This window comes from Ambystoma mexicanum, chromosome 2q (genome assembly GCF_040938575.1).
Source record: "Ambystoma mexicanum isolate Mex_15411 chromosome 2q, UKY_AmexF1_1, whole genome shotgun sequence".
Taxonomy (NCBI): Eukaryota; Metazoa; Chordata; class Amphibia; order Caudata; family Ambystomatidae; genus Ambystoma; species Ambystoma mexicanum.
Window position 1 is genome coordinate 88,912,726 of NC_090924.1, and position 26,806 is coordinate 88,939,531.

At 44.9% G+C, this 26,806-nt stretch overlaps 1 protein-coding gene across 1 annotated transcript in view; it reads right to left on the bottom strand.

Annotated features, from left to right (window-relative positions):
- The window catches only part of CCNF (cyclin F), a 212,920-nt gene extending 197,950 nt beyond the window's left edge, over positions 1–14,970 (bottom strand). The window contains exon 1 of the mRNA XM_069646925.1: positions 14,639–14,970. Coding sequence (XP_069503026.1) covers positions 14,639–14,651 — 13 coding nt within the window. The 5' untranslated portion in view covers positions 14,652–14,970. The remainder of the gene's footprint in view (positions 1–14,638) is intronic.
- Between the last annotated feature and the right edge of the window lie 11,836 nt (positions 14,971–26,806).

Here is a 26,806-nt window from a genome sequence, read left to right on the forward strand (position 1 = left end):
GTATAGGCAAGAGACACTATGCCCCTCTTGAAGGAACCCCTGCATTTGATATGTTGATTAAACATGGATTGAATTCAACATTGTTCTTAAAAGAATGGTCCGAATACACAAAAGATTTGATTGAGCATAAATGGCCAGACACCGGGTCCTTTGATGTGGACCACATATCCAAAGTAGAAATAGAATTAGTAAAAGACGGGTCAGACCCGCACAGTTTGAGGCTATACGACTATGGAGGGTAGAAGCAATGCGCAGGCGCAATGCTCAGAACAAACAAAAAGCAAAGGAGCAGAAGAGAACGGTAAATCAAAAATTACATGATCTAGAGATAAAAGAGAAGGGCGAGAGGCTAGATCAGTTGGATAGACATATGATGATTAAGAACAGTGGGGGTATGTATCCTGCCGTGCCGGTGCCTCGATATGAAGATGTGATAGGGCTAGAAGCAGAACAAACAACGACTGAATTATTGTTTCCAGGAGCTACAGCTCCACCGGCAGACAGTGAGGGTGAAAGGGTGGAATTCCCAATGAAGTATGGAAACCCAGATAGGTTGATAGACCATAGGAGAACGACTACTGTAGAAAAGGATAGAGATGGAGACTTGCAAATCCTTATGACCGGGCTGTATGGCACACCCCTCAATGACAGCCTACGGGACCAATTGGGGCGTTTGACACCTTTGGAATTTAGGACAGTGGCCACTAAACTATATACCTTTTATGAGGGTAACTGTAAATTGAGAGGACAGAGTACTGCGGATCTGCCCTCAGCATATCAGGACGCTGTCGCGTTACTACCAGTGACTGCGTCCAGTGTTCAGTTATGGGGATGTATGTCCGACATAATAGCGGAAGTCATAAGGGGCGGTGTTGAATGGGAGAAGGAAAAGAGGGCATGGGAAAGAGAGGTGAGGGAAAGAGAGGCTAAACTCAAAGATGCAGACCAGGCGGGCCAAAACGTAGCTAATCGTATGATAGCATCCATACACTCACAGTCCATGTCCACCCTGGTGAGTCTGATGGAGGGCCTTGGCTGGCCTATACAAGTAAACGTAATTAAATATCTTCTTATTAGGGTGGATGATATAGAAGAGGAAAAGGAGCCTAGATATGTGTCCCAGTGGAATAGGATTAGGACGGAATTGGATAAGAAACTGCTATCTAATATAAGAGTGGATGATTCAGGGGCGGAAGAATGGAGGATGGCTAAGGTGGAGAAACTATTAAAAGATTATAGAAAAATAAAAAAGAGAAAGCTCTTAGTCATCAATCCTCTGTTTCGCCACCAGCGCAGGCCCCTGTGAGTGAACAAACAAATACGGAAAAGTTACTATTAATGCCAATGAGAGAGTGCCAACCCACCATAGAGGCAGCCACTGGTAACATGATGCGCACCTATGTGTATGTCCCTTTATCCCGAATTGAATTAATGCATATCACCAAGTCCATCCCCGACCCCCGTATAGACCCGGCAGGATTCTACAAAGAAGTGGGAAAGTTATTCAGACCAGGGTTATTTACCGTAGAGGATGTAGATAACATATTGTTAGCCATTGTCCCAGAAGAAATATGGACCCCCTTTCGTGCCAAAGACAATGAAACAATAAAATGGAAAGATGTAATGGATGCGAGCAAAAATAGAAAACTGCATGAGGAATATCCTGAACCCCTAAGGGGGCATGGCATGGCAGTCCTGAGGGCTCTAGAAAAGGTGTTACCCCCATTTGATGTGAATGTGGAGAAACTGTCCGCTGTGATACAGGGTGCAAGTGAGGAAGTAGCACAGTACTTTCTGCGTTATGAAGCAGCATTCAAAGCGCACAGTGGGCTAGAGATAGGGTCTGAAACGGGCCAACGGTACTTTGCCACAAACTTTGTAGAGGGGCTCCACGGGCCAATTCAGGAGAACATTAGGAGGGCAGAAAGTACATGGATGACTAGGAACCCCCGGGATCTCCTCGAAATGGCTAGGTATTACGAAAGAGGGGAAAGAGTGAAGGGACAACAAAAGGCACGACAAGAGAAGGATTTAAAAACCAAAGTGTTGATGCAACAGTTGCATCAAGGGCCCCAAGGCAGGTATAACTACAATAATAACGGCCCGTCACAGGGCTATAGCAGCAACATGATAGGGGGCCAAGGGACAGGAAGAGGTACAGTGCAAGGAGGTGCGCTATATGGGAGGAGGGATGGGCTACCCCAAGATGTATGTGCCTTCTGCAAGAGACCCGGACACTGGAAATCCCAGTGTCCCCAGAGTGGTGGGAGAGGAAGGGGCGTACGGCCCCCTTCACAGACAACATTTGCCCCAGGAAATAGGACTGGTGGGTACGGCAACCAAGACAATAGAATGTTTAAACCCCCTCAACCCAATGCCTTTGACGGACAAGCAAGAGGGGATGTTCCCTGGCCGGCCCCGCCTCCCCCCAATCTATTGTATCAGCCACAACAAACGACACAAGTACAAGGTGTATGCCAGGGTGAAGAATGTGGAGAAGGGGTATACTATAACAATGATTTTCAGGATAACACAAGCGATATGTCCTGAGGATGCCGGAATGAGATAGCGGGAGTGGTGCAGGTTCCTATAGACCAAAGGGGGCCTTATGCCTCTATTAGGATCGGCCCCCACCGAAACTTGAGATGTCTGGTAGACACGGGAGCTGGAAACAGGCACACCTGATTATACTAAGAGATTTTGCCTTTTTGTTGATGAACAGGAAGGTTGCGCTGTGTCAGTCTTGACACAGGAACAAGGGGGTAAACAGAGACCATGTGCATATTTTTCTAGCACTCTGGACTCAGTAGCTCGAGGCCTACCCCCATGCATGAGAGCAGTAGTTGCAGCAGCGATAGCCCTAAAACAAAGTGCAGGTTTCATCCTAGGGAGTGAAGTAACAGTAAAGGTTCCACATACGGTAGATGTTCTTCTGAATAGAGTGCATACACAGCATTTGACTACAGCTAGACTCACACAGTATGAGATGATCCTGTTTGCCAGTAATGTAAAAATTGAACGGTGTAACACTTTGAATCCAGCGACACTGCTTCCTTTGCCCACCTCACCTGATGACATTAGGCATGATTGTGTGATCCAAATGGAAGAACACACTAAGGGTAGAGCAGACCTGCAAGACACCCCGCTGGTTGATAATGAGGGTATATTATTCTGTGATGGTTCCTGTTTCAAACTGCCAAATGGGGAGACAACAGCAGGGTATGCAGTAACTACAGGGGAACGGTTGATTGAGAGTGGGAAAGTGTGTGAAAAATCGGCCCAGGCAGCAGAATTAATTGCGCTAACGAGAGCATTAGTGTTAAGCAGCGGTATGAAAGTGACAATTTATACTGATTCAGCCTACGCTCATGGGGTGGTTTCCAGTTTTGGTAAACTCTGGGGAGAGCGTGGGTTTTTAACCTCCCAAGGTGATACTATTAAACATGCCCGATTGATTGCTGAATTATTGCAAGCCCTTACGCTGCCCAAAATGGTGGCCGTAGTGAAGTGCTCAGCGCATAAAAAAACACTGGATTATGTCACGCAGGGAAATTCTTTGGCTGACCAGATGGCTAAACTAGCTGCCACAAGGGACACTCGGTGGGAAGCCCGACAGCTCATAGTGGGGAGGGATGTGACTATGGAAGGGACGAAGGAGCGCGTAAAGGAAATCCAAGCAGATGCAACCATTGAAGAAAGACTATCTTGGCACAAGGATGATCAATATGAGGAGACGGTAGATGGGCTATGGGCACATACCAAAACGAACACCTGGGTACTACCTGACGCATACTTACCTGTGATAGTGAGCGTGGCTCATGGTCCAACCCACGTTAACGCAAGAACTATGGAAGAAGTTTTAAGTACTGTGTGGTACAACAAAAGATTGGGAATGTATTGTCGCCAATGGGCAAAACAATGTGAAATATGTGTTTTATATAATGTGGGGAAAGGTGTACCGGCCCCGGCGGGCCACAGTAAGTTACCCACCTGCCCTTTTGAGGTGGTGTATATGGACTTTATACAGCTGGAGCCTGTAAATAAACATTCCTACTGTTTGGTGATGAAATGTGGGTTCTCAGGATGGGTGGAAGCATATCCCCTGCGGGACAATAGTGCCACCTCCACAGCACAATGCATATTGAAACACTGGATGCCCTTGACTGAAATGGCCGGATGCATTGTCTATTGCATTATTGAGTATGCGTACTATGCCTAAGCGTACACATGGTTTATCTCCTTTCGAAATTGTTATGGGGCGCCCACCAAGTATTGGGACCCCCAAATCACCTAAGAGATTGTCTGAGCAAGCATGGCCTGCATTACAACAGTACTGTATTGGGTTAACTAATAGACTGATTTCTATTAATGCACAGGTGAACGCAGTAGCTCCATCTCCTCTGATAGGAGAAGGTCACGACGTGCAGCCCGGTGACTGGGTTGTTATAAAAGCCTTCGATCACACCAGCGGACTGCAACCCAGATGGAGAGGCCCGTTTCAGGTGCTCCTCGCAACACAAACTGCGGTAAAAGTTGATGGCAAACCGCACTGGTACCACGTGAATCACGTCAAGAAGACGCTGCCACTATTGATTCCTCCAGAAAAGGGAACCGACAAACCGCAGGTTGCAAGTGTACTGCCAGATGCCAGTGACAGGTGTGCCCATCGCCTCCGATCCCGTGACGTGTATGTGCCAAGCAACGTGTAAGGACACTGTTTTGAACTTTGATCATTAGGGAGATGAACATTTGGACTCTCTTGTTGGTTTTAGCAGAATTGTGCCTTACTGAAGACGACGGGCTTGTAGCCTGAAGGGCCTTCGGCGTTCCCCTCCTGGGACAGGCACTGCGAGACGTGGGACAGATCGGATGAAGGTTTTCAGTGAGACCTACCACTATTAGAGTAATAAGGACACTGGTGCTTTAAATAGGGGATATTGCTATATCGCTAGGTTGCAACTGATATACGCTGTATACTGAGCCATATACTGAACTATGTCTACACCCGTGTATGCTGGTTTAGTCCCTGAACGGATAAGTGTATGCTCCTCAAACACAGAAGGTAAGAGGAAAATACCAGTTTGTACCACAAGAGGCAAAATTTTGTTTTCTGTATGCACGATAGTAGTACTAATAGCATTTGCCATAATATTCTGGTATCTGGAACATCCATCTAGATATGAATTAAAGAACCTGTTGCCCGAGTCAAATGAAACAGGGAGAACAGATTGGGTCAAGAGCAGGAATCGAGATGCCTATGACCAACACGACCCGGAAGACTATGCTAAAAATGAATACGTGAAGATAATAAACACAACATATGGGGTAGTGAATAAAACTGATTGCTGGATCTGCACCCACATGCCCCGACATAGCAGTGAAGGCATCCCAGTGTACGCATCGCCAGTTACTGAGGATGCCGGGTGTACATTAATTTACATGAGAATAGTGTCAGCACAGCAATACATGATACCGAATACCGCTTGTTATGTTAGAGGAGAGAACAAAACCCTTCTAAAGGAAAAGATACGCTATAAAATCAAAACTGAGGGAATCGGGCTTGCACCTGCTATGGTACAGATAGTAAGAGAACCTCCTCCCCCTATCACCATCACACAAGAGTTTAGGCCAAAGAATATATGTTTTAAGAGGAGCGCAAGAGGTAATCAAAGAATGATCTCGGGGTGCAGTCAAATGGTGAATCTAAATAACTACACGAAGGGATTGTTACAGATTGAAGGACATGCCTACGTCTGTAACAAGAGGGCTTATTTGTGGTTAGCCAAAGATTTTGTTGGGGTATGTTACATAGCCAGAATAATGCCGGCTGTGATGGTATATGCCCCGTCTACTCTGCATAAAGAAATACACAGCAGAAATAAACGAGCAGTAAACCCAAAAATTCCTACGTATCAACCTACAGGATGGGAAACGTTTATAGATCTGATGGGGGTCCTGGTTCCTCCAGCGGGCATCTTTATGAACAGTCAAGAAATCCAAAAGCTAAACAGGGCCCTTGAGTTCGTAATCGAAGAATCTGCAGACCTAATGGAAAACATTACTTATGAAATGAAAGCAATTCGGCTAGTGGCTCTCCAAAATAGGTATGTCTTAGACATACTCACTGCAGAAAGGGGCGGAGTCTGTTTTTTGGTGGGATCCCAATGCTGTGTTTACATACCAGAAGGGAGTACAGGAATCCTGGATGGAGTAAACAAACTGCATAAAGTGGCGGATAGCATCCACCAGGAGGAAGGGTCAGGAGATAGCTGGTGGATGAAGCTCCTGAAAGAAATTGGATGGCAACTTCTTACGCCTATACTGGTTCTAGCGGCAATAGTTGTAGGTATTTGTCTCTGCATCCAATGTTTCCCGGTATGTGTGTCGTGCTGTGTTTCCATGTGTTCTTCCAGCATAACGCGCCTAAATCCAATGGATAAAAGCCATGTACAACAGGAATTTTTTGACATGGGAGGCCTGGAGAAGATTATGGTACATACAGTATGTGATGATGTTGCTTTCCTGCCATCTGCTTATGCTAGGACTGTTTAGATTGATGCTCAAGTGTGAGCAAAGGGTGGATTGAAGGTACGCATACATATGTAATGTTGTGCTCACACTTGGAGTTTGTACTAATCATCATATGCGTTAAAAGAATGTACTTTTTGCTAAAAGAAGAGGCCTTCTCTTTTATACGGTGGCGTTTAATGGCCATATATGAATAGCAATTGCAAACTAGAAAGAGACCTGCTGACCTGGCAAGAACTTGTTTTAACAGAAGAATTGTGTTTGGTCACTGTATGTCGAAGCATGTTGAGCCTGCTAAAACTATCTGCAGATTACGGGTGGGGAAGGAATGAGTAAGCACAGCCTCGTGCACAGAGATACACAGAAGGGCACGAGAGAGAGCGAATAACAGATAACAGGAAACCACAATAGCAGATGTTGAACTGTTGACCTTGATGCAAAGTCATGACTGGGAGGAACCGCCTTGTGGTGGACATAATCTATGTGCAGCAATGTATGACAATGTAAAACAGATGGGTATAAAAGGACCACGATGTGCAGGGCAAAGGGCGGCACTTTGACGACTTGCTTTGCGAGACGGTTGAACTTGTGGCCCATTCGCGAATGCTTGTGTGTTAATAAAGCAATGTTTACTCAACTCTTTTCTGTTTGAGTTTTTATAGGGTCCCTTTTGTACTGGTTTTGGCGACGGCGAGAAATCGCACCCACAGGTGGGACCAACCAGTTTGCCCAAACTTCATGCCAGGACCCCTTCCCTGGTTGAATTCACTGTACAGAGCTACAGTGGGGCAGATAGCCAGGAAGGTCGGACCCTGCTTGGGTTTTAAGGAGCGCACATTTTATTTGTTGCTTTGCTCTGCTGCTGGTTTCTTCCCTGTGTAGTGCAGGACCCTCCATCTTCCTACTTCTTGTCAGTACAGTCGCTTCAGAAACCGTGAGACTGCAGCAACTACCAGGAACATCTGCCTCAGCTACAGCTTCTTCTCCATTTCAAGGTACTGTGCAAATCCGGTTGTTAGTTTCGTTTAGCTGCGGTGAACGGGTTTGAAATCTTTCTCCAATCCGAGGGCTTGTCCTTCTCTTCGAACTAACTTTTCAGCCAACCAACCTCGTCCAGAACCCGTGGCACGAACTTTACCCCAAACTACCCTGAATCGTGCATTCTTGAGCAAAAGACTTGACCTATTGACTTTGGCCTTAAGCCTTTTCTACCCTGTTCCATCACAGTAGTTCCCCTTGCTCAATTGCCCTTGGCACTTACCTGTTGGTGTGGTTCAATTTCTATTAACTTTGTTTTTCCCTCCCTTGCTGGAGTGCTATTTTGCTCCCACTTCATTTTGTGAGCTTAACTTGTCTGGAACTTATTGGGAGTGGTGTGGTGCATTAAGAGTGTGATTTTTAAACTGCTTTACTTTAGTGAAATATTATATAACTGATAAGTAAATGTATATTTATTTCACTTGGAAACCTCGAGTCAGTGTTTGTTTGAATCATAGTAATTGCGGTCCTTTGTGTAACTATTTGATACTGCTCACTTGCTCTTGAGATAAGTCTGGCTGCTCAGCCATCGCTACTACTTTTACTGTGTAGTACAGGCTTGTACCAAAGGTGAATTTGTACTGTCCCTTGTAGTCTTAACTGTGTGTAATTCTGCCTAACAAATAGAGATGAGTGCAGGATGACCAGCATTTTCAGAATGTGGTTTGAGGAGGGGAGCAGCAGGATGCGGTGTCAGCAGGGGCTTAAATTGGGCTGGGTAGATTTAGTCCGGCTGGGCCAGAGATTGAGCAAACAGGGAGTTTCCCCGAAGAGCAAGCTTTTAACTTTAGCTCTAAAGGTCCAGAATGCAGGTTCTGTCTTGAGGCTAAGGGGGAAGGGCATTCCACCGTTTGGCAGCTTGTTTTTGAAGAGCTCTTGGACTTTCTAGAGTCAAGTTTTGGATGTTTGAATTGTAGTCTTGAAGATTTGGGAACACCTCCGATTGTCATTACACCAATCACTCAACCCTGGAGCAAAGACTCTGCTGCCACAGAGCATTTATAGTAATGTACCCATTGACTGCAAGGTTGAATGGATGTAAACTAGATTGTGCCTAGTCATCATTTTACACCACATTTTATTTTTTTCATTACAGATTACATTATAAGTGTAAAAATGATCTGCTTATGCACACAGCACAGGAACTCAATGCTAATTTGCTTTCACTGGAAGAAAAAAAAAACATAATTTGTTACAAAATATCAATTCTCAATTGCAACTTAGTTTTCTTTCCATCTTATGAATTTTACAATCCTAAAATGCTAGGAAACTAAACATGCAGTGCTTCTGTTGCTGCTCATGGAGCAACAGAGCAGAAGCTGAATGGAAAAACCATTCCTTTTATCCAATCACAAAGCATTGGAAGCTTCTTAACTTTAGATGGATTGTTCACCAAATCCCTCAGATAACAGCCTGTGACTATCAAGATATCACAGCAAAATGTATGCATCTCAGTCAACAAGTGCTTCTCTTACCCTCCAGGATCAATTTAAGGCCCACAAACAGCGAGCCCTTCAATGGAGACATGATTGATCTTAGAAGCATCAAGACTTTCCATTGAGCTCTCTCCTTACATGAAAGCGAGCCCAACTTGTAATGGATAACACATGGGTACAGAGTCGGGAAGATGTAAAATCCACCTCTAATAAGTCTATTAAAATTTGCCAGATATTCCAAAATAGCGGGCTACACATCCATTCCATATAAAATCCTGGGAACAATGTTCCTTTCATAATACTTAATACACAGAAGGAGGGAAAAAATCTACTGTACCTTGAGTCAATCCTGGACAGTTGGTTGGCAAAAGCCAAGACATGACAACCAATTTTGGAGATTATGTTAGGACAGTTAGAATAATCAACCTCAGAAGGCTTAAAGGAATAGCCCATGCCTTCAATTCTGACCATAAAAGATTGTCGGCGGCATGTAAGGCAGCAATTAGGTTAACAGATGCCAAACACACTACCTCAGAAGTACCTCCCCACGCCAGATGTTGTATACATTTCACAATGAGACTTATGGATAGACCATTTTCCACCTAAACCCAGTTTTCCATTTTTCCAACCTTCCTGCCCCATACGCCCATAGCTCCAGATGACAGTAATAAAGATGAAAAATCGTTACTGTCTGCATACAATAAAGCAATTGGTCTATACTTAGTTGGGTTGATTTTGCACCCTTTTCAATATATAGGAACTATGAAGGTAGTAGACCAAAATGCAGGAAAGTGGTTTGTGCTCATAATACTTTCAGAGTTAAGCACCCAAACCACTGGTTCTCGTTTAAAGAGAAAATTGGATAACTGATTAGGGCCCGGAGCACGGGAGGACCTAATCCTCTTAATTACTACAGAACCATATCATTTTCGAACAAGGAGGTTTTCATGTTGACACCCCCAATAGGAGGAGAAAATATGCTCAACAGGCAGTCAAGTAAATAGATTATGAAAGTGGGACACCCAACCACACATTAAGTTGATTGCAATGCTGGGCAGATTCAATGTTATTCATTAGACCCCAAAAGGCTAGAGTATTTTAATTGAGAACATTAACCTCTGCGTCAGCTTGGCACGACTCTGCCCAAGTCAGTTCCGATAGGACTGTCGTAACCCCTTGATCACAGTCCCTTTTAGCCAATGGTAAATCCGACATTCTCCTTAACCTGAAATCCTTTCTCATGTCCCGTTTATTTAAACAACCTACTGATTATAGAACTGAGAATGCGTAGGATGTTTAACTTGCTTCCCGACATTCTCAGGATCTCGGTTTGAGTTAATAAAAGGTTTTAAATATCTTAAGTAGGCTGTGTGCACTTTTACTTCACTGGCCAAGGATCATATTAACTTTGACCAGGGCCTTCTTTAAAACTAGATCTAAAAGAATCTAACTGACAATAAAGCACCAAGATTTTAGACTAAAGGGTCCTGGGAAACAAAGTTCAACCCAAGCAGCATAAACTTCCAATGGATAGCAGTTGATTCCATTGCCTGAAAACCACCACAGCATATAAAATGAAACTGAGCAGGAAGCAAGTACAATTCGAATTCAATTTCCGAAATTGGCAGCTGGGAGATACTTCGTTCTGCCTGTAGCTAAACTGGTTGGCTTGACATCAACCGCTAACAGGAGCCATGTTGACTAAACCATGCAAACTAGGGCATTTAAACAGTGTGACATTAACTGGGTGTTTGAGGATGTGTCTAAACAGAAGGGGACATTCTAGACTAAATGAAAAACAATATGCACATCACGTGGAAATTAGAAGTACTAGCTTGTTGTTGATGTGAAGTGGCGTCTGTTTACCGGGCAATGCCGAATTCCCAGAAGCTGCTTTTAGCTCTTACAGAACACATTTCGATCTCCAATGACAAAACCTATCTGACAAAGAAGCCATGCAATGTCAGCTGTTTAATCCACTACTTTGATGGGTAGCTTGAGAAATCAAAAAGGACATGGGCCACACCTACCATACAACAACCCTTACTATACGCATTACATTTGGAACACTACCTACGTTTCAAGTGCATCGCCCAACATAAAACAATTGAGTGGAAATTGGTAGATGCACAACTGTACTGGTGTACATTAGAAAACTTATGTCAGTCATTAAAAAAGATTTTCAAATTGTTAATATAGAGCATGTCAAAGTAATCATGCTACAAAACATAAGTATGCTTTATGTTGAACCATTTACTACCTACGATGCAGCAGACGAAAAGGACTATTCAGCTCCATGACAAGTAAAAAAAATGCAATGCATGTGTCAAATGCTCTGAAAATACCCATGGCCGTGGAGTAGACAATCCTGGGGGTGAGAACAATTGAGTAAGGAGAATGTTTTGGGTGAGAGGAAGGGGGCGGGGGATCTGAGAAGAGCGATTACTTTCTATAACAAGGAAGTGCATGATCACTATTTCTTTTTACACTAAATGTTTCCGATTTCAAAAATAAGTGTAGAAGATTAATATATAAACTCAATGATTCTTGTTAGAACACCATGTTGGGATATGCAGGCCCGCTCCTTTCACATTCACTCAAAAAAAAATAACAAAAATACTCTGCCCTCAGTTCTCTCCACATAAAACCGTTCTTATGGCCATACCGGATAACCTGCAAGACATTGTCCATGCAGTTTAAATCCCCTGCAATTCTGTGTCAAGACTCAGGATTATGCTTCTCTTATGTTAAGGTATTTGTAACACGCACCGTCACCAACGGAGTTCGTCCGCAGGCGCTCTGGCGGATTTTTAAACGAGAAGGCAGGATGGGTTAATAAGGAGAATAGGGAGTAGGAGTGGTGTTCTGTTGGCAGCTTAATCTGGCTGTACAATGTGCACTGAGCTTTGGTGCGAGTATCGGGTGGATGCCAGTGCTCGTGTGAGGTTGCTTCTTATGTGTTGCGGTGTGGTGAAGTGTGCGGCTTGTTGTGCAAGAGATGGTTGTGTGCGTTGAGCATTTTTTCATTAGTGCGTTATATAACATTTACATGCCAACCTTCACAATTCCATCCAAGTACATACTCCACTAACTCGAGCAGCATAACAATAACACAACCATTTGAAAAATAAAGCGAGGAAAACTAAATGTTCCATGAAAACCGAGTCTTTGGTAGTTCTCGTTCATGAACGTACTCGCCCTGGGAGGATAGCTTAACGGCAACGTGCGCGCCTTGGAAGCAAGACGACGCGAAGCAACACAGGTTCGATCCCCTGGTCCGCGCTTTGAAACCTCTGGGTGTTTAAGCGCGTTTTAAATACAAGACAAAAAAAATACAATTATGCAACTAAAAAAAAAAACTTCCTGTAACAGCACCTCGATGCCCGTGGGCTGTGCGAGCGAATGCTAAATAAAAATCCGTTATCACATCCACATATCTGTCCATCTTGGAGGATGTGTCCTACCGAGTGTGTTGTCCCTTTGACCAACTGTTGTAGTTTCATTGTTGTTAACTGTCCAATTGGTGAGTTTGCGTGTTTTTCTTCGGACCAGATGTTGAAGTCCCCAGGATTATTAGATGTTCGTGCTTGATGTCTGTTGGCGATGGCTTCTATGAAGCTGTCAACGTAGGGCTGCTCCGTATGTTGGTGGTCTGTACACCAAAATGATTGTGATGTTAGTTTTTAGATTTGCTGATATGTATGACCCTGGTTTTGTAGTTTATGTTGAGAGGTTTGTCAGTTTTTATTTTCAGCTGTCCTTGCTATTGCGAGGCCTCCTTTTTTTATTTTTCCTGAAGGCATTTGAAATTTGTTGGGAGGCAGCTTTGGAGTGCGATTTTATAGTTGTCATCCAGCCATGTTTCTGGGATGAATAGGATGTCAATGCCGTTGTAATTGCCGTTATCTACTAAAGACTCGATTTTCATGGAACGTGTCATTTTTCCTCACTTTATTGTTCAAATGGTTTTGTTATCGTTATGCTGAGTTAGTAAAGTATAGGAAGCACAATCTTTTGCCTCTGTGTCTAATAGAATTATGACTGTCTTTAATAAACGCGTTGAATATCTGAACTATGACTTCAGTTGGCTGGGTGGCATTTGTCCATTCAACCATCAGAACATTAATAGCATCAAACAATTGCTTATGTGGGGTTCCTTTTGTATTCCAGTAAATGTTTATGTATAAACCCATGCACATTTTCCACAAGGCACTTGCTGCAACAACAGCCTCCCTCAGTACGGGTCACACCTTAACCTCAGACCAGCAGATATCCAGCCCTTCGGGCCTTTTATAACTTTCTTCAAGATGACACGTCTAGATCTTATTGGATGGCTAGTGTGTCTAGACGACAGACCTCAGAAATACAAAACCCAGCACTAAACTATTGTAATTGAGTGTTCCATGACAAATTGGCAAGTTAACATGGTCAAATATGTCTGGACTAAAACTTTTCCCCTAAAATTCCAGTAAGCCATGACCAATCCCTCCAATTTGATACGGCGATTTGGAGGTAACACGTTTGTGAAAGTTTATTACTGAAAATGGTCTCATGATCTCTCCATGATCGGTAGGGTGAATGAATGTTACTGCGTCAAGTACCTTTAAAAATGTGCTTCCCTTCCACGATCGTATTGAATATCTAGCCTTCACGGCTTGATTCTGATTAATCACCGACATGGTTAAGAAAAATGTTCCCGAGCTGGAGGCGATGTTTTTGAAACGCTTTTCAGTTTTAACTCTCAGCCTTGTTAATGAAACCTGGGAGAATGAGGCTAGACAGTGCACCGCACCGGTGTCGTAGATATCTCTCAAGGGATACGTGATCGCATACAACACAATAATTGTACTGCGAGGCAATGACAGCCCAGTTTCAAATCAACTGCATGCATTCAGGAAGTAGTTCGAGCCGATGGGATTTAAACGTGGGGGCGGAGTTTAGGGAGGGAAAACTGCATTCAAGATTTTGGCAGCAGGTGAAATGCATTCTTAAATGTGCATCAAACAATGCCTCACCTTTGTGCAGTATGTCATTGTCAGACACGGCCCAATACCGATTTTCGTACGAATAAGACATTTACAGAATCGATTAACATCACGTGGCTCAAGTGGGAACGTTTCCTTCCTTGGGGACTTAAAGTGCATCCGTGACCATTTCAGTTGCCCATGTGTTGGCATTTATTGGGCACAAATGAAAAAGCACTGAAACCAGGACTTGTTCGTATAGGATCGGAACCGCCTTAAGCGGTCAATCGGGACTACTATCCTGGGTGGCAAATCATGAGGGCTGAAAAGGGGGTTTGAGTAACCGCCCTCTTACTCTTATGACCGTTTGGATAGTTACTAGTAGATATGCGCTCACAATACATTGATGATAAAAGTGTGCCCAAAACAGTTCTTCTGTTAAAGCACGCGTTCCCAAAAAGCAACATAACCCCACAAAGCGCTGCATCGCATCAGGTAAAACCAATGCTTACGGTGTAACAACGTGACTTAGACTCATATCCCCACGTTAATCGAGGTGTGCTAAGAGGGTAGAATGCCGTGGTACCTGCATTTGCTGCTGGGGTAAGAGATTCCTAACCCATCAAAATTGGACATGGGGAAAGACACACGACACAATTTAACGGGACTCACCGCCTGATTTCATCGCCGAGGGGTCTGCTCTTATGGTTATGGGGTCCGCCGTGATCTCCCAATTTTCAAAGTATCCAACACCGCTGGGGGAGGAGGGAGATAGCTTCAGCTGGGGACCGTAAAACGGGTTTACAGATTCCGACGGACAGAGGCTCCCCCGCGACCACTCCAATCGCAGAGAGAAGCCTGAATTTTCCAAGAGCGGGCCGCGCGCCCACAAGCCACGCCTCTTCGGCGCGCGAGGCCAACGGCAAACCTCAGCCTAGAGTTTCCTATACACATAATTGAAAGGAATGGAACGCCCCCTTCACGCCCACTGGCCAGACTTTTTCAAACTTCTCTTTCGCTTTCCATAGGTGGATACCCGCCCTTTCCTTCCTCAAAGCGAGGTTTGAGACGCTTTTACACTTCCGGGATATAAACCTTGAGACGGGTTGAGCTCACAGATCTGAGACTTTTGCAGTCAGTCCACCCAGCATTATGTGATAGAATTTTTTAAAAGCCTTCTCAAAACCAAATTGTGTAAAAAGGTACTTGACTGTTTTGTTTTCACGTAAGAAGACGCCGTGCGGTTTTGAGCGCTTCGCGGGGAGGTGAAACGAGGACTTGGGAAAGTTTGGAGCGCAGCGTTGCAATTGGTTGCCGCCGGATGCGAATTCGAACCACGCAGGTTGCCGGTTGGTTAAAAGTGGATCCTGAGCTTAAGGACTTTGATGAAACTACGCCCACAGAGAAATGTTGGGCTACACATGTGTGAAATTTAAGGAATTATGTAAAAGGGAAACCTCACTATACAAAGTTGGAAGACGTGCATGAATATTATTGCGCAGGAACCGTGCTTATTTTATCGCCGTGGAAAAGCAGAGACTCTTTGTGGAGTTATGAAAAAGTGATTCAGAGAGATGAGGGAAAACGCGCTAAAATTATCTTTTTTGTTTAGTAAATCAATTTATTAACGTATTAATTCTTGCAAACTGGCCTTCGGATAAGGCCCACAATAAAAAAAACAATGAAAGTGATTCAGAGAGAAAAGGGGAAAATGCGCTCAAAAACATTTTTTTTGTCTAGTAAATCAATTTACTAACGTAGTCATTTTTGCAAACAATGGCCCCCGGATAAAGTCCACAGTAAAAAACCAAAGGCAAAAAGATTCCTCAGAATACTTAGTCGGAGCAGTGTAGCACAATCTAAGAGGGCAGAGTGCACACTTAAGGTACTTACGTGTTCGTAGGAATGATCAATATGGTGCTCAAGCATACAGGCCAACACCCTTGAGCACTTGGGAGGAAGGAAATTCTCCATAGGATTGCATTGGGGACTTAATTATTTTAGGTGGGATTAATAAAAAATATAGCAATATTTTTCATCGGAAAATCAGGAGCTTTCAGCACATCCCTAGCTTACCAATTTAAGGAATAAAGGGCAACATTCACTTTTAAATACATCTGGCTGGTCTACCACTAACACCCGCTCCTTCCCTTGCCCCCACAGGATCCTCAGTTTCAGCTCACCCCATTTATTTGTTAAGGGTACACACAATCAGTGTTTAGTATTCCATTATACAACATCCCATCCACAAGACACACATATAGCTAAGCTCCACTCCTCTTTCAAAGGTTCCCTTCCTCTCCAGGATTTCCTTTTCTCTTTTGACTTTTCACACTACTGCCCTTCCGCTCACTCAGCACTTTACCTCTCACTCCTTTCTGTCTCTAGAAACATCACAACCTATATCTACCTACTAAGACACCTACACTATTTAACCGTTGTAATGGAATGCTGGCATGTGTTCTGCGTCCAGCATTCCAGATTTGTTGAGGCAGTTGGGGGAGCTTGGTGGTGGTGCGGCCACGGGGTCCGCAGCTTAAATAAAGCTTGTTTTATCCCCACTTACTGTGTCACTGCCATCACTTCACTGGTGACAAGCTACTTTGGCAGCTGGCAGACCCCGATCCACGCGTGCAGAGCAGGTGTCACAGCGTCAAGTGTGACGCACGGCTCGCAGGAAGACACTCGTAGGCGGCCGCTGCCTGCTGTTGAAGCCGCACCGAAGCACCCGAGTAGTCTCCACTCCGGCAGTGAATCTCCGGTTTGTCCAGCCAGGCCGGCACCATATCGCTAGAGGATGGGACCTAGCAACGTCGACGGACGTGGTGGCCATTTTGGTTTGATAGCAACGCCCGGCATCTGTATTGCTGTGAGCTCCTTCGCGCACCTACTTCCAGCGAAGTGGAGCTGGGTGTGCTGCAAGGGAGGACAGGAAGAAGAAAATACATAAGGTACTGTGCAATGTAATCCAGCTGGTTGTGCGGCAAGGCAGCACAGGAAGGAGAAGGGACATAAGGCACTGTGACCTAGGAGTGCATGCAGTGATACCCAGCCGTAGTTACAGACTGTGACTTGAGCAACTTCGAGCAGCCATGCAGCACAGCAACGTCGGGCCTCCCCCAGCATTTTTGCTGTCTCAGGGAAAACCTCCAGTTTTGTGAGATCTCTTGGTGGATGTGTTCAAACTGCACGTGAGAGCGGCCGGAGGTTCTAGGTACAGCGATGACGAAAAAGAGGCAGCATTGTTAAATTGTCTAGGCACTGAAGGTCTCGGAGTGTTTAGGCATTTGCCGGGTGAAGAAGTATATGTGCCAGATGGCGTAGAAGGTGAAAGAGTAATGAGTGCATATGACACAGCTCTCAAGAAATTGGAGGGACGATTTGGGAAGAGACCCAATGTGGTACTTGAACAACACCATTTTTTCTCAAGGGCACAAGGAGTTTGGGAAGGCATCCACGTCTACGTTACGGCTTTATGTACTCTCATGGCCACTTGCAAATTTACAGGAGTACAGGAAGAATACTGTGATGCTGAAAATGCATTGGAGGGACAGGGCCTCCATGTCCTTGTCCTGTGCTCATTTTTCATGTTTGTATTGTGTTGTTTTCTGCGCAGGAGTACATGCAGCACTCCTTGCAGTGCAGTTCTTCCTCTGCTTCGTTGTGGTGAACAGACCTTTGGGATAACTTTATGGCACCCATGAGTGGGAGTACAACCCTGTACCCCTAGTGTATGTTTTTGGGCACCTGTGTGTGGTCCACAGAGGAGGCTATGGGCTGGTGGCAGCTCCATGCTGCAATTGACAGGTGCTCTGAGTAACTTCCATTTTGAGATGCCCTGCCATTGGAATCAGTTGATTCCTTATAGGAGACAAGAGGGCCCCTGGGGCCTCTTGCTTTATATTGCCTGTTACCCTGTTTTACCAAAGTCATGGGAAGCCCTGTCCCTTCCCCTGACTGGCTGTTGGGTGGAAGTTCCATATATGGTATTGTGGGGAAGTCCAGGCCAGACTGGCTGGAGCCTTCCCTATGACTGTATGTTGTGAGTACACCCTTGGGTGGGACCTGGGTGAATGGAGTGTGTGACCAATATACATTTCATGTTATGGGTGTCTGTCATGACTAATCTTCAAATCCAATGCTGGAGCTGAACCACACAGACCCACGAAAGCGTAGCGTTCTCAACTAACTATAAAACCAGTTGAGTCCGTAACACCCCAGGGGGAAAGGGGAATTTGGATAAAACAATAAACTCAGACACCGGAACTTGAAATCCCTTCAAGATGATTGTATCTGCATGGATGAGAGATCAACAAGTTTAACCAAAAATTAGTAAGCATTTAAATGTTCATGTCTATTCCATGCTATCTAACTCACATAAACCTTGATTACCTGAAAATCCTCTGCGAAAGCCTAGAGCACATATCCCTTGTAATTATATAGTTTTCATTTACAGTTTATTTCATACAAGGGAAGTACTGTTTAAAGTAGATAGAGGTTTGTTGTAATGTGCATTTGAGATGAGGCGGTGACATCACTGTTACATGGAATGTTTTGATGTCAGAGTGAGTGGAGTGTTGGAATATTATGCTCTGAAGCTGGGTTCGATGTTTTACAGTTAGAGTTATGCTGGCTTGAGGGGACATGCCAATGTTTGTTCCCGGCAACTATACTACAATAAACCTAGTTACATCTTACCTGCTGGTCCGGGTGTTGCTTCAGGTACCAAGATATTACACTGGCGACGAGGATGGAATCCTGTCGTGGAGGGGACAGTCCAGAACAAGGAATCATTGCCCTCCATTGAACCTATGTCCCATGAAGAAGTTGTCAGCAGGTTTAGGGTCCAGAGTTGTTTTGACTGGGCTGTGTATCCTTTTCAGCAGGCAAGGTGGTGCTGAGTTGAGGAGCCTAGTCGGAACAGAGGTCGGTGTGCAGTGCAGGTTGGCACAGCAACTCTAGGGGGCCGCTTGACCCAGTGGCCGGTTGGTGCTGTGGGTACTGTTTGGCACAAAGGTCGGTGTGCGGGGCTATAAGGTGACTTCTTAAGCCCCAGCTGTGAGGTCCCAGCGCATCGGGCTGGGCTTGTTGCCAGTTCCGATCAGTGTTCGGGATCAGATTAGTGCTGGCGGAGAAGCGCCCAGGAAGGAGGCGGCTCTTTGTGTGTGAGTCGGCAGCCGCAAATATTTGCCATGGCCCGTTCTGGTGCATAAGCTCTCTACTGCGGTGCGTGTCCTGGTGGAATTCTGGACTTTTCCATTGGCAGTGTGGAGATGAGAGATATTGGACGGTCCTTCGGTGTGACTGGAGCAGTGCAGTTCTGCCAGGGTGGACAAACGTCACACTGGACGCTCTTCCCTTGGTGTCCGGTGAGGAAAGTTGTGGTACTGCTAGCTGTTGTGACTGGAAGCCAGGTGGTCCAGTCACCTCGGGACCCGCATGGCAGAGTGTTGTAGGTCTGCACTCATTGGAGCCTGCAGTGAAGCGATGACGTCTTGGGGCCATCACATTGCGTTCCAGCTGTGCGGCTGGGACGCAGAAGACTTTTGGAACGCGCTGCGTGTGGAGGACACGTCTAGGAAATGTGTTTGGGAACAGTGTCCTGGAAGTGGATCAGTGTTGCGGCCAAAACCTGGACGTGTTGGCTATTGGTTCTTGGACTAGTCATTGGTGTTCCGCGCCGAGTAAAGTCGCAATGTATGTTGAGGACAGGAGTGACGTTGTCCTAGTCTTGGCGTGCGTAACACAAGGAGGAATTATGTTGCGTTACTTTTACGCAACAGAAGAAAAGTGTTTCCTTTCTTTCTTCTGTGGTCGGAAGAACACCACATCGTTGTGAGGATGGCAGCAAGGTGGATCTGTGTGGGGTCGTAGGGAAGGCGAGTGTGGACACTCGCAAGGACCCCACGGGGAGTTTTAATCTCTTGCCGGAGGGACGCGATGGAGATTCAGTGAACTGTGGTTCCATCTGGCCAGGCACTGTGGAGGATTTGCCTGGAGCTATGTACTGGAGTTGTTGTGCTGCGAGGGCCTCGGAGCAGTTGGGTCCTGAATCACGGCAGCAGGATGTTAGCAGGAGTTCCTGTTGAGGCAGATCATTTTTCACTAGTGCGAATTTGTATGTATGGCCGGCTGTGTGTGTTGGTTACAGTGTGTGTGTGTAGAATGGGCCCATTTGAGTGACTGTGGATGCGCCATTGGTAGTTGTGTATGTATGTATCTGGATATGTGTTTTATGACGTGATTTGGTATTTAATTGCAATTAGCTGTGCGAGTGAGATTTTGTTGAGTATGTTGCATTAATATGCCCAAAATTGCATTGTGTTTTCTTGTGTAACTTACTTTTCTAGTGAACTTTTGGGATTTTGGACTCGTGGGTGGGGGCTCGCCCGTAAAGACCAGTGGTTGATTGCCTGAACATTGTGTGTGTGTACTAATGAAAAATGTTAAATGTCTAACAATGCTTTCTTGCAGGTCGGGTTTCGCACTATTGGGTTTGGACGGACTCGTGGGTGGGGGTACTCGCGGGTTGAGATGCTTTATTGATGACAGCATTTTTATTCTGTGCCAGAAGGATTTTTGATGTAATTAATTTTGCTGCACTGACATTTATCTTTCAGTAGTATTGCTGCAGTAATTTTTGACCGCAATGGTGCGTTTTATTACATTTATGTCACTGTATTTGCACATTTATGCCAATATTTTGTGTGTATGCCCGCCTATCGTGTGTTTAACAGGTGTGCATATGGTGCGTGAGGTGAACATTTCAGTGTGTAGGACTTGGGGTCCTTAATTATATTGTGGCATCCTGCGTTGGTGCAGGTGGTGGGGACTGGGTGTCCTCAGTGGTGGTGTGGTGTCCTGTGGTCATGCAGTTGGCTGGACCAGGGGTCCATAGTGTGTGTGTGGGTGTGCTGCGGTGGTGCATTTGGCTGGACTTGGGGTCTGTGGCGATAGTGAGTGTGCTGCGGTGGTGCAGTTGGCTGGACCAGGGGTCCAAGGTGTGTGTGAGTGTGCTGCGGTGGTGCAGTTGGCTGGACTAGGGGTCCTAGGTTTGTGGTGTACTCATATTGTGATGGTTTAAGGTGATTGTTTTTCTGAAATCTTTTAAGATTGGGCTTCCTTAGGTGTTGGGGTGCCCTGTTGGGGTGCTGTTGTGGACTGATCTTGGGATGGTGTGCCTGTTGTTGCTCTTGTTGAGCTCGATTCGTGCCCTGGGGGTGGCAGCCCTGGTGCCCTAGGGTTCAGACTAGGGCGGAAGGTTGTTTGTGCACGAAGTGTTTGGCGCGTTATGTAGTGTATTTTTGTGAACACTGGGTCATGGCAGGTCCTAGGTTCCAAGGGGCAGCTTGGAACAGGTGGTAGTGCTAGTTTATTGTTTTTGTTTCTCAATGGTATTTTTCCAGTTCTGTTTCATGAGAGGAGTTAGCCCTTATTAGACTGCGTTGGGTCCCTCATTTTGTGTTTTTAGAGGGAGGAGTAGAATTGGAGTGGATTTGGGTGTCTTGGTTGACAGCGGTTGTTAAGAGTGGATTTGGGTGTCTTGGTTGACACGGGTTGTTAATGTTGTCCAATCTGTTGGTGGCACAGTTAGTGTATTTCTTGGGGTGCCATGTAGGCATAAGCACATTTCTTTAGTGTTATAAATTGTGGAGTGTCTAGGGTCATAGGTGAGCTCCAGGTGGCAGTTTTCTTGTCGCCAGTGGAGTCTGGTGAGTTTGGTGCATTACGTGCTGGCCAGGTGTATGTATGGGTTTGTGTAAGTGGTGGTTTGGGTTCTGTGTTTTACAGTTAGTTATGCTGGCTTGAGGCGACATGCCAATGTTTGTCCTGGCAACTATACTACAATAAACCTACTTATATCTTACCTGCTGGTCCGGGTGTTGCTTCAGGTACCAAGATATTACAAGGTTCAACTTCTCTTATTGAATTAAAGTGTGTACCCTTTAATTCTTAAATGAGAATTCAAACAGATTATTGAGCTTTCTTGAGACTCAAATAGTTAATAGAGTTCATCAGTTTGTTTTAAAAGTTCTTCAACAAGTAAGAGAATTGAAAATTAAAAACCTTGAAATGTTTATTTTCCTTTAAAACTTGTCTTTACTCCTGTAGCTCAATAAACATTAAACACTTTCTGCATAGCGTCTTTCTTTACCTTCACTGCATGATATTTGCATTTCATTTTTGTAGTTATAAAGTGAGGATTTGCTTCATATTTATTAAAATTGTCTTTGTTTATAGTTTCTTATGAAGCCTGCTTATTATTCAACTTTGGGATGCCTTTAAAGTTATTTTCTTATGCAGCTTGTTTTGAGAATGACATCAATAGTGAAAAGTATGTTCAGTTGCCGTGCTAGCAAAAGAAGTATCCGGTCATCGCGCATGCGCACTAGAGTTCTCAACAGGAACAAATAGTTAACAAGTCTATAATTCTTAAAATAATACGCAGAGTAATAAAAGACAAAAGATATACTTAAAATATATGTTACGAAGAAAAAACGTTAATAAAAACGTGCTGCTTACCTTGACTTCAAAAGGTTTAGTTCAGAAGAGACTTACACGTCTTCACACGATCCCGTGGCTGAACTCTTCTCTTCATTTGCATTGAATAGAAACACACGACTTAGATAATGGAACGTTTTCGGAAGCAGAGACGCGTCGCTTCAACTTCCTGAAGAGGTAAGCAGCACAGGCATCAGAAATGACGCACAAAATAAAAGAACCACCGCGCACAAAAACGTGCGTTCAGTCAAGATCATTTTGAACTCCTTGCTAACCAGATCCTTTCTTCAAAAGTTAAAATTACTTCAATAATTCCACATCTACTAAGTTCTTGTTTTAATCCAAACAAAACATGAAATACTTAGCTCTGCATCTTTAATTTTCTTGTTGCTGAATATTCTTTCTTCAGGAAATGGAAATGTAGTCTTCCTTCCAACTAGTTGAGATGGCTATTTCAAGTTAACTTTAAATCCAAATCTCTTCACAAAGGCTCAAGGCCTAAATTGCTCAGGAGAGAACAAAACACATGACTTGCTTAAAGAAATACTAAATGAAAGGCAGTTTAGAATGTGGAGGTCAAACCTTTGTTTCCCTTCAACCAATCATGGCTCCTGTTCTCATCCACCATCTTGGCTTGGGCTCCCAACTGAACTCTGACAACTAAAGTTAAGGCCTAACCAAAAACTAGAAAGAACTTAACCAAAATTAAATAAAATGAAACACAGACCAAATAAAGGAAAACATTTTATTTTCTCAGGCACCTACACCTACCCAGGGACCTTAAAGTGTCTGGTTTCTGGTGTGTAACACAATGAATGAAACATCCCTGCCCGAAACGGGTACGAATGCAGTGTGGAGTGCTAAATGGCTGGGTACTTGTCCCAATCCACATTCCTTGTTGTGAGTGTCTGGATGGAGAAGAATGGCCTGAATGCACTGTGAGCCTGATTGTGTGCCTGCCTGCTGAATGCCCTTCTGAATGATGAGAGACAGAACAGTCTATCTGGGGACCTCTCACTTACTGGAATTGTTCAGAAGCTCAAGTCGAAACTTGCTGCTTAACCTTGAAGCCAAGCTGGAAGAAAAAGGCTCTGCTGCTGCTTTTCCTCGACACAATCCGAAAGCTGTTTTGTCTTCAAGAACGGATCCAAGATAGGACCTGCCTAGGATACCTCATCCCAAGCTACGAGAAAACATTGTGCACCAGCTAACCCTCACCAAGTCTCTCTCGAAGTCAGTCATCGAAAGGCTACAGACCAGAGACAGGGACCGCCGAGGAATCTGAAGTGAAGCGCAGGACGTCGAGGCCGTTGACGACCATCACCGTCGACCGTGGTTCAGAGGACCATTGTAACCTCGTCGACCAGAGCCACAACTCTCCATTGCCTAAGACACTTTGAAATCAAGGACTCCCTTGGTCATCACCGTCGACCACTTTGTCCCGCTGGAGAAAGTCAAGGTCGCTGACAAACCGAGGAGAATCCGCCGGTGGGTTTTTCCCGCCACCCGAAGTCCACAAAGACGCAGCCGAAGATCCAAAAGCTAGCCACTGTCGAGTCCTGATCGCTGATGCCAAACGCTGATGACCCGGTACACTTGCTGGGCCTACGTTCTTCATCGATCTGCTTTGCGGCAACAAACTCTCGTCATCGGTGTGCACCGCACTCCTCCTAGTCACAGGACGTCAAAGATTGATCGTCGACGAGCACCGCAAGGACCGAAGCTGCTGCCTCAAAAACATTGTTAACATTTTCTTCAAAGAAATCTCGACGATCTGTGGCTCCTGCCTTAAAGGGATTTCACTCAAGAAGGATCTGTCGACGACTCATCAAAGAACTCTGCCAAACCAGGTTCATTGGGGTAGTAGAATTTATTTTAGAAGCAACCAAGACTATTTTAAACAATATATGGACTGGGCTTGTTGATACACTGTAATGCATCAGCCGTGGAAGCTTTGGCTCCGATGGAGATACACCTAAAATGGAGGATAGTGTTCCATCTTATTGGTCTATGCATTTTCCAAAATGGCTTCCATCACGTATTTACATCACACGCACCGTGGTACGGATGTGTTGTATTGTGTTTTTTTTCCCTAACCTTCCAACGTTAGTTATCAGAGTTCCTCACACCGAGGAGAAACTTTCTTTGCCTTCCAACTTACTCTCTTACCCTTTATTTCCCCACTATCACTCGCGTTGAAATACTTCTGAGGTTTCTTATTTTTCGTGGGCAGTCTCTTGTTATTTTCACAGAGAGGTAAGTTTTCTGCTCTCCCAGCCGTTATTCTCTTTATCTTCACTATTTGCCTTTCTGTCTCTTTTTATCTGTTTCTTTTCATCCCTGGCGATATCCTTCTACTACTTTGTTCATTCATTCCTACTTACCTTCTGCCTCTCGTACCTCTTGGGTACTCCTTTTGTGCTCCTTTCTGAGGACGGGTTTCCCGTTTTCAGAATTAGAATTTACAACCTGGTATCCAGTGAGGTCCATTAGCATTTGCTCCACGGCTCATTATTATCCTGCCGAGCCGTTCATTTCCTGGAAGCAAGGCAGCGCCTCTGGCGACCCCAAACACTGTACTTATTACAGATCCTGTCAGCCAGGATGGAAACAGTTTGTTTTCTTATCTGAATCAGCAGAGTTTCAAAGGACTTCACAAATTGAATTGGACGTCAAAATCTTGCCAGAGTCAAGTCATCGTCTCCAAGGACTAACATCTTATATACAGGGTTTTTTCTACCAGCCGGCTTTTTCCCTGGAATCGAGGACTGGCTCCTGGGAGGCCCCCGGGAACAGGTTCTGTTCCGGTCACGGTGGCCTCTGGGGAGCCACGTCCTTATTTACATCATAAGAAGGATAAAAAAGGGAAGGAGACTAAGAAACTCCGAAAGAAGAAAGAAACGGAACCCCCGACAGACTTCATTGAACCCAGAGGTGAGGAGGAGTGGAGGGAAGGAAACAGTGTTATTGCCCAGTCTCACAGTATACAATGCCTAAAGAGAACAATGGCTATGCCAGAACAGATTCAAGAGATGTTTAACGCCATTCAAAATCTACGAGTGGACATGCAAGCACTCAAGGCGGAAAATCAGACTCTTCGTCAGCAAGCCTCTGCTAGAGACGAAGGAAGAGGTGATCTACCTCCGATGCCCTTTCCAATGAAAAGGTACGATGGACATCCAAAGGTATGAAGGGGTTTCTCGATGCATGTTCAGTGTATTTTTCTTTCAGAACAAAGACCTTCGAGAGAGAGAAAGGTCTCGAGTAGGGTTTTTGATAGCAAACCTGGCAGGTAGTGCCTTGGCATGGGGAACACCACTGGTAACAGCCAAAGACCCTTCAGTAAACGATTATGACCTGTTTGTTCACAATCCGAAGGCATGTTTCGAGAGGCCAGAGGTTCAGTATTCAATTTATGAGGCTTTATTGGATGTCAAGCAAGGAAGTCAGGATGCCCAATCTTACGTTACTCAATTTCAAGGGTTGGCTACCACGACAACGGGGGAAAGTGGCAAGTCCTTGCAACACCACCAGATCTGTTACATCAGGAATCACTATTCCTGTACTTGCTATGTTGGACTGCGGAGCAGCAGGCAACTTCATTAACATCACCTGGGCTAAAGACAAAGTGATTCCTCTCCAGCCTAAGAAAAGGATTATTCCAGTTGAAGGAGTGGATGGTCGCCCTCTATCTTCTGGACCGATAATGATGGAGACCCTACCCATCCAGCTATCATGGGTAATCATACAGAAGATCTTGTAATTGATGTAATCAGAGCAGCCCACTTTCCCTTAATACTCGGCATTTCTTGGCTGAGACACCATAACCCTTGCATCGACTGGGGTTCGAACAAACTAAGTTTCAATTCAGAATTTTGCGATGAGCATTGTATCAAGGAGCCACAGGCTGAAGTGCAATCAGCATAGATTGCGGCTCAACCACGTATTTCCATTTCTGCTATTCCGGGACAATACAGAGAATACAAAGAAGTATTTGAAGATGTCATTCCCAAACTCCTCCCACCTCACCATCTTGAAGATTGTAGCATAGAACTGAAGGAAGACGTACCCTTACCGTTCGGACGGATGTACCCGTTATCCCAGCAGGAACAGGTGGCTCTCAAGGAGTATCTAGACTCCAACCTAAGGAACGGACTCATAAGGAAGTCAAGATCTTCAGGAGGGGCGTCTTTATTTTTTATAGCAAAGAAGGGAACCAAGGAGCTTCACCCTTGTATTGATTACCGGGGTCTGAACAGTATTACAGTTGGGACAGATACCCCATGCCTCTTATAAGGGATATACTAGAAGCAGTTAGGGACTCCCAGATCTTCACAA